The sequence below is a fragment of the Aptenodytes forsteri genome, unplaced genomic scaffold, assembly GCF_000699145.1.
Source record: "Aptenodytes forsteri isolate BGI_AS27 unplaced genomic scaffold, ASM69914v1 Scaffold63, whole genome shotgun sequence".
Taxonomy (NCBI): Eukaryota; Metazoa; Chordata; class Aves; order Sphenisciformes; family Spheniscidae; genus Aptenodytes; species Aptenodytes forsteri.
The window spans coordinates 2,464,926-2,477,395 of NW_008794709.1; the positions used below are offsets into that span (position 1 = coordinate 2,464,926).

A 12,470-nucleotide genomic window follows, 5' to 3' on the forward strand; every position below is an offset into this window, starting at 1 on the left:
ACACTGCTTTCTCCAGCACGATGCTCTGTGTTTGATAAATACAGAAGGTGGACATGGCCCAGGTTTCTATGACAGGAAAAGGACCCAGAAGGCAACCCTACATGCATTTTACGATCAAATCCAATACGTGATCAAAGGACTATGTAGCTACGCTTTTTACATAGAGAAAGAGGTAAAAAAGACAGGAAATTCACAGAAATGATCAGCATCAAACTAGTATTGTATGTGATGGAAGGGGGTCACAAAAAGTAGAGTTTACCAAGATTGCTCTAATCACCTGCTTACAATAACTAGTTATGTTCAATTCAATAAAAGCAGTTCAAATGCAAGGAACCAGGACCTGTTATTACAAGGCTGAGAAAAGTAAAACACAGTAAAATTGCCAAATGAGTGCACTCTTTCTCGGCACTGCTGCAGGAGCTGTACGAGAAGAGGATCTGACTTGGTTTTCTGCTTGAGCTATATACCTAAGTTTCTGGATACCTGCTTTCACACATACCTATAATACCAGATGCTCTGGGAAGCATCCTCTGAAGGCTTTGAAGGCAGAAGCACGAGAGCCCGCTTGCTCCTTTCAGCCCAGACATACTGGTATGCCCAGACAGGGACACCCCTATCGCTTTCTCCGCTCCAGGGCAGAAGAAACATCCTGGGAAGCTGTGAGCCACGAGAGCTGACAGGCGCCACACTAGCTGCTGTGGCCATACTGGTTTGCGAGCGTCGCTGCAGGCAGAGACTAGCATTGCTCTGCAAACGTGAAGTTGAAAATATCTTTGCCCCCTCGCCAGATCTACCGCTCCTTCCTCTAACCCCCATCGTGTCCACTGCTTGCCCATCTGAGCAACCACAGACTTAAAAACTCCACGTAAATGAACATTTTATTACTCGGACTACTACCTTTCTAGTTTTTCAATTATGAAACAGACCTGCCAAACCACCTCAGTCTTTTCTTGTGTTTAATTTATTTAAGAACTATGCCCAAGAGTAAACTAGAAACAACTATACAAGCAGCTTTTCCCCCAGAGGCCAAGTCTATCACTTTGCCATGCTTCTACGGTTGTAACATTGTCACTTTTTTAATTGAATGCAGCATAATTAGCTGTAACAAAAAAGTTCGTGAAATGCCCAGGGCCTGGGGCCCTCTGATTCCCATAAACTGCAGAGTTGGATGCTCTGCGATACAATAAGCAATTTCCTTCATCTTTTAATGCCCTCATGAATCATTTATTGAAGCAGCCTTTTACAACAAAACCTCTTGTAAAATGCAGGGCCCGCACCAACAGTTGTCACACTTGAGCATAGACTTCACCGCTCGCAAACCAACACATGCTCTGCAGAAGCTTCCTCATTTTAATTACTTGCCTCTTCCTCGCATCTTATGCAGAAAAACAAGAATAAGGACTCATCTTCCAAGTTTAACTGTGTGTTTCCATTTTTCAGATATGCAGCAAGCAAGAAAAAAGAAAGTGGAAAAACTGAACAGTTCAGCCCTTTAAAATTGCACATACCCATTTCTTCCTCTATCAAGAATTTGATATTTTTTTAGTCTCCTAAAAGTTGTAACAGAAATTAAATGGTTGAGGGGGTTTTGTTATCTGTTTTTGTTGTTTTGTTTCTGGTTTTTTTTCTAATCTGAGGGATCTCGTAAAATTTTCTAATGCCAACTCAGAAAATAACTGAAAGTGCTGTAATGCAGCATTTTAACTTGAACACAAAATTAATTGCTGAAGAGTAAAATACCCTTTTCACCGCCCTCACAAATGTCTCAACACAGTTCAACAACTGGGAGCTTCAAGCTACTGAGCAGAGTCTCTGTTGCTGCAACAATACGATAGAGGAAGGTTTAAGAGACAATATTTCCTCTCCCAATTCTTCTCCACGGCCTCTGTGGCGGCCGTGAGAGCCAACCCAGAGCATCACCACCACCACCAAGCCTGGAGGGAAGGCACGGAGAAAGACACTGCAACACTACAAAAGTTAAAGACGCTAAAGCAACCATAAAAATGAGCAAGACACAGAGATTTCACAACAGTCACAGGCGGGAAGGAGGGACTCCTGTTAAGCAGAATCCGAAAATGCCGAGTCCCCAGCTGAAGAGAGCTCAGCATGGGATTTCTGGGACAGTTTCATGTGAGGGCTGGCAAAACTTGGCGTTGGTGATTTCTTCTGCGTGGCCCTCTAACGGGTCTGCTAGTAAGGCTTCAATTTGTTCTGTATGGAAACAAATGCTGTTTTCAGTCAGCTCCAGTACAGATTTTTAAAATATTTTCAGAGCTAAAATTGGGGAAAGACGAGAAGAGTGAAAATCTTGCAGCAGATCCTTCTTTGATGACAGCAGTTTACTTCACATACTTACAAACGATGACATTGTATTAGACAGGTAGAAAAGCCACACATTTAGGAGTAAAGAAAGCAAATGCAGCAGCCTGCAGCACACACTTAAAAGCACAGCAGGCCTTGCAGCCTGGAAAGGAGCAACGCTGAAAATAATTTGGGAGCCCTGGCAGGAAGTCAGCCAAACACAAAGGAGACTTACTCCAAACACAAAGTCAGCCAAACACAAAGGAGACTTACTCTAACCTTGACATGCGATATGGAGGTAACTGCTCCTGGAAGACTGGATGTCTCTTTCTAAAAACATCTTCCAGCTCAAGCACGTGCTGACTGCAGAAATTACTGTGCAAAATCCTAAATGTATGGCCTCTTCATGGTCTGAAGCATCAACTTTATGGCCTAAACTGGACTACAGCCATATGATTATGATGTTCTCCTCCAGCCCACAATCTATTGACCTGGACATTTATCAAAGGGGTGGGTTTTTTTTTTTTATTTTGTGTGTGTTTTTTATTTTTAATTAGAATTAGCAATGTGCTTTAGAAAGGAACCATTACAATCCCATCATCTGCGGAAACTGTAATATGAGGACATGTTCTGTTAAACAAATTTCAGATTTTCTCAGAAACACGTCAATAGGTAAAGAACACTCCCCCCTCCACAGATACATGCACAGAAGGATACCATCATTCAAGAAAAACAGAGAATGCAAGATTAAAAGGCTTGTTTCATAAAATGCCATGAAGTACCCTCTGCTTAAATCCATAAGCCAGCACCACCTCACCTCAGTCTTATTAAAAAGCCTAGTGATGAACTATAGTCATTTTACAAGTCCTGTGGGTTACTCTGGTGCATCAAGATTGTTGCATAAATTCTTATTTCTACGCCTTGAGGCTTGCTTTAAGTGACATAACCAGTTCTCATGCATCAGTTCTTCTGCAGGGCTTTCCCCCAGGTGCTCTGAAAATGAAGCTACATGCCTCTCTCTGCACTCAGACTGACCAGGCGTCCCACAGGGTGCTCCACAGCAGGGATCTCTCCAGAAACCCACCACAGATTTGCTTCCCCCTGATTTCTCCCCAGTCCATCACCTGTGACAGCAGTCCCCAGTCTCTGCGCCGCAGATGAGTGTGGGATGGGATTCAAATGGGCAAGCCCCAGTGTCCGGGAAGCTGCCGGCACCACAGCGGACAACCCAAGGCATTGCCTGAGCGGCTCCATGTGCTGCAGCTGCTTTGGTGGGTGGGGAGAGCACTGGCCCGCAGGCTCAGCGATGCTTGTCTCTAACAGCTTCTATGCTCAGAACAAAAGTATTTCTACCAGGTATTGTTGGACTCATACAGGGTACTGCCAGCGCTTTTTGGGCAGCAGCAGCAATTTGGGGGCTCTCAGCCTTTTGGGGTAAAGGCTGGGGCTCAGCAGACTCAGGCTGGTTATACTAGCTGTGCTTTTGCTTGCTTGCCTTTTTTTATTTTCTAAGTCTGATTAGGATATTTACACAAATCCCAATCTTGCTTTTTGAGTTACTTTGTATCTTCTAAACTTCAACTTGGGACTTGCATTGGAAAAGAAGATGGAGGCATTTCCCCACTAAGTTTGAGGCTGTTCATGCAGCAGTCAGGGTAAGTTGTATCAAATTTTTCATTCAACTTCATTAAGCACAGGATATTAAGCACAGAAATGCAGCTTCACTATTCACAAATGCTGCTGTCATTAGATAAGCTTCTCTCCAACAGCAGCATGGCAAAGAGATTGCTTTTCAAAAGCGGGATTGAGGCCGGAGTCCCCGAGTAAAAGAATTTTTGGGCTGACAAATCATAACAGGCTGCAAAAGAAAGCTGAAGCAAGCTTTTAAAGCTCAAGTCATGAGCTCATGCAGTCCCTAAATAGCTTAACAATAAGCCACTTCGGGCTATCTGGCTTCATTTCCTGGTGATGGAAGCAAGATTGGAAGGGGAAGAACAGCGTATTCCTTTACTGGGCACAGACACTCAACGCTAGATTTCTCTCAGAGCACAGCTACACAATTCAATGCAACTCAAAATTGCACTGCGAGTTGCAGTGCCAAGTCCGGCTCCAGAGTAGGAGACTGACAAATAAAATACAGTGAAAGAGTCAGCATTCCTTCGTAAATGGATGTACTTGATATGTGGAGAACTAAGCGTCCATGTGACTGTTAGTGCTGAGCAAAATCTGGCATCATGGATGAAAATATTGTTTGCATTTCAATTTGCCCTTTCTAAATGTAGTAGTATTTCTAGTGATGTTAGTTTTGATGCGGAGCATTACTTCGCTCAACAAGAGACTTGCAAGAAGCAGGAATGAGAAAGCAGAACATTACTTTAAATGTCACTAGAAAATGAAAATAAAAACTGTGTCTGCAAGGATAATTGGGCAGAGCTATTCACGGAACCTCTCACAAGGAGATGAAGTGGGGCAGAGCCCAGTGCATCTCGTTATGACAGTAATACCTTCCAGCTTTTCCAGACATCCCGCAAGAGCCAGGCAGATCAGGATAAAGCCACCAGACCACCTGGCTGTGATAGCTGCTGGCTGCGCTGCTGCCTTGGGGGTGGCACTGCCGCCCACTGGCTCCCTGCAGCCTGCTGGGTTTGCACCCAGATGCCACCCAGACGACACCATCATCAGTTCTGCAAAACAAAATCGGCAGAGCCTGCCTTGTTACCTTGTATATACACTTGTGTAAGTCGCTAAGAACTCCCTCCTCCTCCTCCTCGTCCTCCTTCGTGGTCTCCTTTTCCTGAGCGAAGAGCCGCCGCCTGCCCGTCTTCAGTGGGACGTCGACTTCTTTTAACTTGTTGCGGAAGCCATTTTTGTGAACCACGCCGTTGATGAGTCCATTTTTGGGCTCAAACCGGGGCAAGGAATGGAACTTGTAGGCATTCTCCGAATGTCCCTCCAAAGGTCCTTTCCTCTTCTCCAAGATTTCCTTTTCCAGCAAGACCTCCTTCTCCAGTTTCTTGTGCTCCTCGGGGGAGAGGGAGTCATAGGAGAGCAAGTACTGGCAGTAGGCTTCTTGCAGCTTGGCCAGCCTGTCCTGTGCAGTTTTGGGGATGCGCAGCATGTCTGCCAGCTTGTTCCATTTCTTGAGGTCAGTCACTTGCTGCATCCCCCCCATCTCATTGATCAGCTGGACGAAGCAGGCCAGGTCGAGCTCGCAGCCTCCTGGGGTTCGTGCGTGCCAGGCAGCAGAGGAGGGGGAAAGGGAAACACAGGAGCAGGTTAGGAAAGCTGTGGGCGGCTCGTGTCAAGCGTGCTACCAGGCTGGGCACGTACGGGATGTGCCACCCGTACAGCTCTGGGCACTGGAGCAGGATTGTCCCTATCTCGTACGCCTCCTGCTAAAGACAGACTTGCCACTGTTTTGCTAGCTTAATTCATTCAGCAGATTATATTTTGCTATTTGCAATAGCCTTCCCTATGGTTAAATTTGCTCTCCTCCTTGACTTTCATTCCCTTCCCTTCTCAGAGCACCCCCAGCTATCTCCTGACATGCATCTTTCCCCTGGTCATTACCCAGTGGTCAGGGAGACGAGAGTTGCCCAGTTCTTTAAGAAGCCCGCACAATCCCGCCCTCCCCTCGCCTGCCACCAGTCCCACGTCTGATTTATACCAGGAAGAAGCAAAACAAGTGTCAAGATGGGTACTGGCAATCAAAAAGACAAGTACCTATCCTTTCTGCAGGTGAAACATCGATTATCTAATGTCTGCACAACACTTCAAATACAGTTAGTATTTAAAAGGAGCACAGTAACATCATTAATTTCACTACAGGTAGAAAAATTCTGAAAAAAACCAAGGGAGGCAGGGGGGTTGTTTGGGGTTGGTGCCTGCAACTGCATAAAAAAGTTTCAGACACATTATTCTTCCAGTTTGAGGCCATTCATATTTTATACTCCCTTACGTTTTTGTACGTTCCAAGATGACTAGCACATTTCACACTCCAGTCAAAAAATAAAAATGGACGATTATACAAACTGCAGCATAAAAAGCAGCCAAATGGACGAGAAACAACAAAAGAAACATCATAAATACTCTCAAAGCACAGAAATAAATCATCAGTAGAAAGAGTGAAGAAACAGACCAAAGACCACCTACAATTCAACAGGGCACTGCTAAAGGAAAAAAGAGAATTAATACAAAACTCACATCAACATCGCTGCCACCACATTGTCTTGCCTTCCCCTTTTTCTTTGAGAAAAGTAAAAAATCATTACACCATAGCTGTTTCAGAAGACTTAGAAATGCTATTATACAACAGAGAAGTGCAAGAAGCAGTGTTATGGTAAATATTTACTGTCGGATGCATAGCTACAGCATCTTAAGGGCCAGTTGTATCATCTTGCTTGCTAGCGCAAGCAGTATTACTTTCTTCAAACTACCTTGTGCTGCATCTCAGATGCTTCATAACTGATACCAATTTTCCTTCTTCCCTCTGCTTTCCCCTCTTCCACCACTTGTGCCAATCCAGTGAGGAGGGAGGCGCAGCAGTGTAAACCTGCGTGCAACATTTTGGGATGACAACGGTTGCATCCGAGGCAGAGCAGCACCAGAGGCTGCTTGCTCATCCTGCCCGCACAGTGCTGGGCAAAGGTGTGAAAAGAGGGGAAAGGATTTTGGCTGCAGCCAAAACCAAGGGTAAGGCTTTGAGGAGCATATGACAAGGGTGGAGGCAGGGCCATGGGGCAGCAAATTTATCCAATTTAGTAATATTTGGGGGGGTGGGTGTTTGTCAAAATGGTTAAGTCTTGAAGCTGAGAAAAGGTAAACAATGTTGGGAAAAAAAAAACCAAACAAGTTTGAAGGGTTTTCTTTCTTTCCTTCTTTCCTCTTTAATCTTCCCCATAAAATAACTTTCAGGCTGGCCTCTATTACAGGCTGGGGGTTTTTTTTTTTTTTTTTTTCAAGCTTGGTTTTTTTCCTTCTTTCCTCTTTAATCTTCCCCACATAAAATAATTCAGGCTGGCCTCTATTACAGGCTGTTATTTTTTTGGTCTATATATTCACAGTTCACAAATAAGCTGAAGGCATAATTCAAAGATAGCTTTCCACCCCAATAGATTCAGTTACCTACATAAAGTTGAGTAACATACTCCTAACTTTGAAAGAAGTGTGGTCCAGGTTTAACGTTGTATGTGTTCTCCAGTAGGACAAATAGTGCACACCCAGCTTAAGGTCCTAGTTTCAACACTGTTTATGAGCTATTTGAGAAACACGATTTTCTCCCGCAACATGGAATGATCGCTCATAATCACTCCGCAATATTAGAGCTCGAGTAGCACATCATTCAACCACAGCCTCACATATCTGGCAGATCCTCCACAGGGCCAGCTACAGCTAAGGTTTACAAAACGGTCACAATTATAATTCCATTTCACTCAGTCATAACTTTTGGAAGCATTTATATCTCAGGCTGATGTTTTCCAGGATTGACCTAAGCATGTTGCTTAAACTTTCCTTGAAAGGCTGAAGGTGGGGGGGAAGAGTTTTAACCCCATTTATAAGCACCTTTAGCAAAATGGCTTAAATAGGAGACCTGGCATATGTTGTGCAGAAATAGCGTCTTGACTTTTTTTGTTGTTGTTAATTGTCTTAATTTCACTGTTAGGGATATTTTTAAATTGCCTAGTGAGCAAGCTCATTTAAAGTAAAAAATCTTAAATCTTCAGGTATGCATTTAATACCAAATGCTGGCACTACACAAGTCGTTGGCAAAACTCCCACTTCCTTCAATGGAAATGTGATTTGGCCCTGAAAGGAGGGATATGTACATGTCTACTTAAATAAGTGTGCATTGATCACCACACATTATTTTATATCTTTCCTGCTGGAACCAACAGATTTCTCATCCTTGTACACTGATGATCTCCAGCGTCTTTTCTCCATTTTGTTTTTAATTTTAAACACAAGATAGGTAGGAAATGAACTGCAGAAAGGATACATAGGATGCAAATTTTATAAGAGACCACTGTTTGCTCTGGTTATATGGCACCCAGCAGAATAGAATCCTTGCCTATTAATTAGGCTCTTAGGTGCTTAAATAATACAAATAATTAACAGTAATGCCATCTTAATGCCGAGTTAAGGTATTTCATTAAAAAGTTAACATTGTTCCAGGAGCGTTAAACGAGCTGTCTTGCACATTTTCTTCTCTCTCTTGCCAATGTATATTTAATTCATTATTCTTCTCTATTAGCATACAACCAGTGCATACATTAGGCATACAAAATGTTCACTTATTGCTGCTTGAGTGATTTTAATTTTCAGATTTCCTTGAACATTTTTGCACCACTATTGCAACAGAGCACTAACCCTCGTTCCTCCTCCTTAAATTCTGTCATTTCTCTGTTGTGCCCTGCATCGGTTCACCATAAACTCTGCAATCTCTTTGCATGCTTTTATGCATTTTCACTCACTTACCATATGTGATACAAAATAAAGTTTGAAAACGGGGGGGTAAAAAGTGTTGTGAACAGTTTAAACAGAAGCGTGTCCTTTAATCCAACCAGCGTTGATAGCTGCCTCTGATCAGATAATCCTCAAAGGCAAAACTCTAGCCTCAAGTTGCAACATGCAGGTCCTGTGAGCTCTGACTCAAAACACTTCAAAAACAAAGGGAAGGGCTAACAAAAATTAAAAACACAAGTTTGTTACTACGTCATGGCTGCAAAGGCAGTAGAGATGGAGGTGGCTCATTCAATAGTTCATTTGTATGCTGCTGTTGTCATGTTTTTACAAACTATTGTCACATTTTTGTCACGTGTCATATTTGACAGCAGACCATAAACCAAGAATTCTGTTAAATAAGTGATTCTCACTCAGGCATTAGCCCTGGCAGACACCTGCTGGGAGAAATAATGAAACCTCCATTTTGCAATCAACCACATTTTACTGCCTATTTTTGACACTTAATGGTTGTTAAATGTCAGCAGGTCACTGCAAATTTGTAATTTTAAGTGTCTGAGTACCCAAATAGAAGTCAGTTCTGAGATATTTTCTTTCCCCCTTGGTTAAATGCTTTTAAAGGAAGGGAAAAAAAATATCTGTATTAAAGCTTGGCAGCATTACAACCTGTTTGGAAAACATCTTTGGAAAGGTCCGAAAAATATTCCGAGGCAACATTTAAACCGAGGCTATCAATATCCGTAGTTGCACTACCTACAAAAATAAAGAGCAGGGAAAGGAGAAGATCCTGAAATCTGGAGATCGAGACCCCACATAGCATTTTTTTCCCTGGGTGAAATAAAGAGCTGGCAGGAGAAAAGTGGCAATATAAAGTCTCCCTGGAAAGCTCTCCGACAACCTACCTGCATCGTGCCTGACCGATGGATAAAGAGAGAGATCCAGAGCTCTGCAGTGTTAATTGAACAGGGGTTCGGATAAGCATAAAGGCAAACGGAGCATAAAGTTGTATACGGACACTAACAAGCAGCGGCAAAAGGCCAATGAAACCACAGCCCTTACCTATGAGTGGGAGTTCGTCCATGGTAATGCCCTGAGATTTGAGGTGCTTCTTGATACAGGCCAGCCGCTGCACGTTGGGTCCCCAGCGCCTGCCTAGCTTGTGTATGTGCTGAATCTGTGTCACAAACCGCATTTCATCATTTAGCTTGCACTCAGGTCTCCAGTCTGGAGGAGGAATCACCCTGCACATCCCATACTTCTCTACCTGAGCTCGGACTGACTCAATGTATATCAGTGGGTCATGAAATTCCTTGGTGGAGGGCCTAAGGATGGGAATCTCCCCCAGCATCCCCCACCCAGACTTACTACTGCCCTTTTCGTGCTTTCCCATTGAGTCTTGTGGCTTGTGCAAGGACTCCGCTTGAGAGGTAGAACGATTTTCACAGGAGGCATTTTCAGTTTTGCCATGTGCTTGTTTCCCTGGCGTACTCTTTCCAGCAGTGGCTCTTTTTGGCCTATTTCTTTCCAAACTCTTCTCTGGCACTTCCTTTTTAAGGTGTCCATTCAGCAAAGGCTTTTCTACGGCTGCCTTTTTGCTGGCAGCTTCTGCCAAGTTGACGGCCCCTTTCATTCTCTTGGTGGGCGAGTGTATTTTGTCTATGTGATTCGTCTCTTCCAGCCTCCTCTTGGAATTGCGCAGCCCCTCCCTTAACTGTCTCCCCACCTCCTTAGTGCATGTCTTTTGGTTCAACTTGCCATTGACTTTTACACCATTAACAGCGGTATTGTTAGACTTGGATGCTCCAAGGGATAGCACCTGTTTGCGGGTTTTTGCATTGCTACTTTCTATTTTCCCTGAGATTGTGTGGTTGACAGGTGAACTGGGTTTGTGGTGATTTAGTTTGGTTTCCTTGACCAGTTCTTTCTTGGCTTTGGTGTATGTGACAGTTCCCTTTGTCACTGTTGCAGTGTACTTCACAGTTTTGGACGGTGAAGGTCTGACTTCTCTCATCTTTTTGGCACTGGCTGCATTTGCACTCGGAGATGACATTCGAGTGATCCCGTTGACTTTAGAAACCTGCAGTGCCAGGAGCGTTGCAGGGGGAGCAGAAGGAAGGAAACAGAAAACAGAAAAGTAAATTAATAATGTTACTACTCAGCCATGGTGTCCCAGTTGCTGGACAACCATATTCTGCAGTCCTGACTCCTGGCCCTTTCGTACAATCTTCATACAACAGTTTTCACCCAGGCAAGAGGAGGGACTGGGCATTTATAATAAACAAATAAAACAGAAATAACTTTTTAAAAAACAAATGAAAAAGTCCCCAGAAAGCCAGTCTTGCTTTTGGAAGGTACGAAGCCTCTGGCATTAAGAAGGGTGAGGTCCCTTGCTTGCACTACCCTCTTCCTTGTCTGCCAGAAAGCCTGTTATGGTATCACAAAATGCAGGTAGTCTGATTTACAAACTAATACTTTCATTATCTCCTCTTCTGGCCCTCAGACACTATCTCTCTCCCACCCAACTTCCCTCAAGTGCACGCACAGCTTACTACTTCTTAGCAGGCAAACTAGCCAGCATATACTATCTACTCCAACTGGAATGGGCACATTTTGCAAAAAACACGCACTGAGATTCAAACCAACCTCCTGTCTATACATACATACATAAATATAAAAAGAGATACTGAACACATTATGCACCCAACAGATCAGGACAGCCATGAAGAATCCAGTCTGTCATACATATTAAATCTTGGGAGGCATCTTGTTGCTGAAGTCATTATTTGAAATAAAAAATTTATACAGTAGTTCAAAGGTGGATAAGGGAAGAGCAACTGACGTCATCTGCTTGGACTTGTGCAAAGCATTTGATACTGTCTCGCATGACATCCTTGTCTCTAAATTGGAGAGACATGGATTTGATGGATGGAACACTCTGTGTGGATAAGGAATTGGCTGGATGGTCGCACTCAAAGAGTTGCCTCAAAGACTTGTGGTCAACGGCTCGATGTCCAAGTGGAGACCAGTGACGAGTTGTGTTCCTCAGGGGTCGGTATTGGGACTGGCACTGTTTAACATCTTTGCTGGTGACATGGACAATGGGATTGAGTGCACCCTCAGCAAGTTTGCTGACAACACCAAGCTGTGTGGTGCGGTAGACACCGCTGGAGGGAGGGATGCCATCCAGAAGGACCTTGACAGGTTTGAGAGCTGGGCCCGTGTGAACCTTGTGAAGTTCAACAAGGCCAAGTGCAAGGTCCTGCACATGGGTCGGGGCAATCCCAAGCCCAAATACAGGCTGGGCAGAGAATGGATTGAGAGCAGCCCTGAGAAGAAGGACTTGGGGGTGTTGGTTGATGAGAAGCTCAGTGTGACCCGGCAACGTACGCTTGCAGCCCAGAAAGCCAGCTGTATCCTGGGCTGTATCAAAAGAAGTGTGACCAGCAGGTTGAGGGAGGTGAATCTCCCATTCTACTCCGCTCTTGTGAGACCCCACTTGGAGTACTGCATTCAGCTCTGGGGCCCCCAACATAAGAAGGACATGGACCTCTTGGAGCAAGTCCAGAGGAGTGCCACGAAGATGGTCAGAGGGCTGGAGCACCTCTCCTTTGAAGACAGGCTGAGAGAGTTGGGGTTGTTCAGCCTGGAGAAGAGAAGGCTCCCATGAGACCTTATTTCAGCCTTTCAATACTTAAAGAGGGCTTATAAGA

At 44.2% G+C, this 12,470-nt stretch overlaps 1 protein-coding gene across 4 annotated transcripts in view; it reads right to left on the bottom strand.

The window, feature by feature from the left end:
* The window catches only part of JARID2 (jumonji and AT-rich interaction domain containing 2), a 235,876-nt gene that overhangs the window by 20,568 nt on the left and 202,838 nt on the right, over nucleotides 1–12,470 (bottom strand). For all 4 annotated transcript variants that reach the window (XM_009273717.2, XM_019470610.1, XM_019470612.1 and 1 more), the window contains 2 exons: nucleotides 9,820–10,837; nucleotides 5,021–5,520 (listed from right to left, as the gene is read on the bottom strand). In XM_009273717.2, the coding sequence (XP_009271992.1) occupies nucleotides 5,021–5,520; nucleotides 9,820–10,837 (1,518 nt within the window). The remainder of the gene's footprint in view (nucleotides 1–5,020; nucleotides 5,521–9,819; nucleotides 10,838–12,470) is intronic.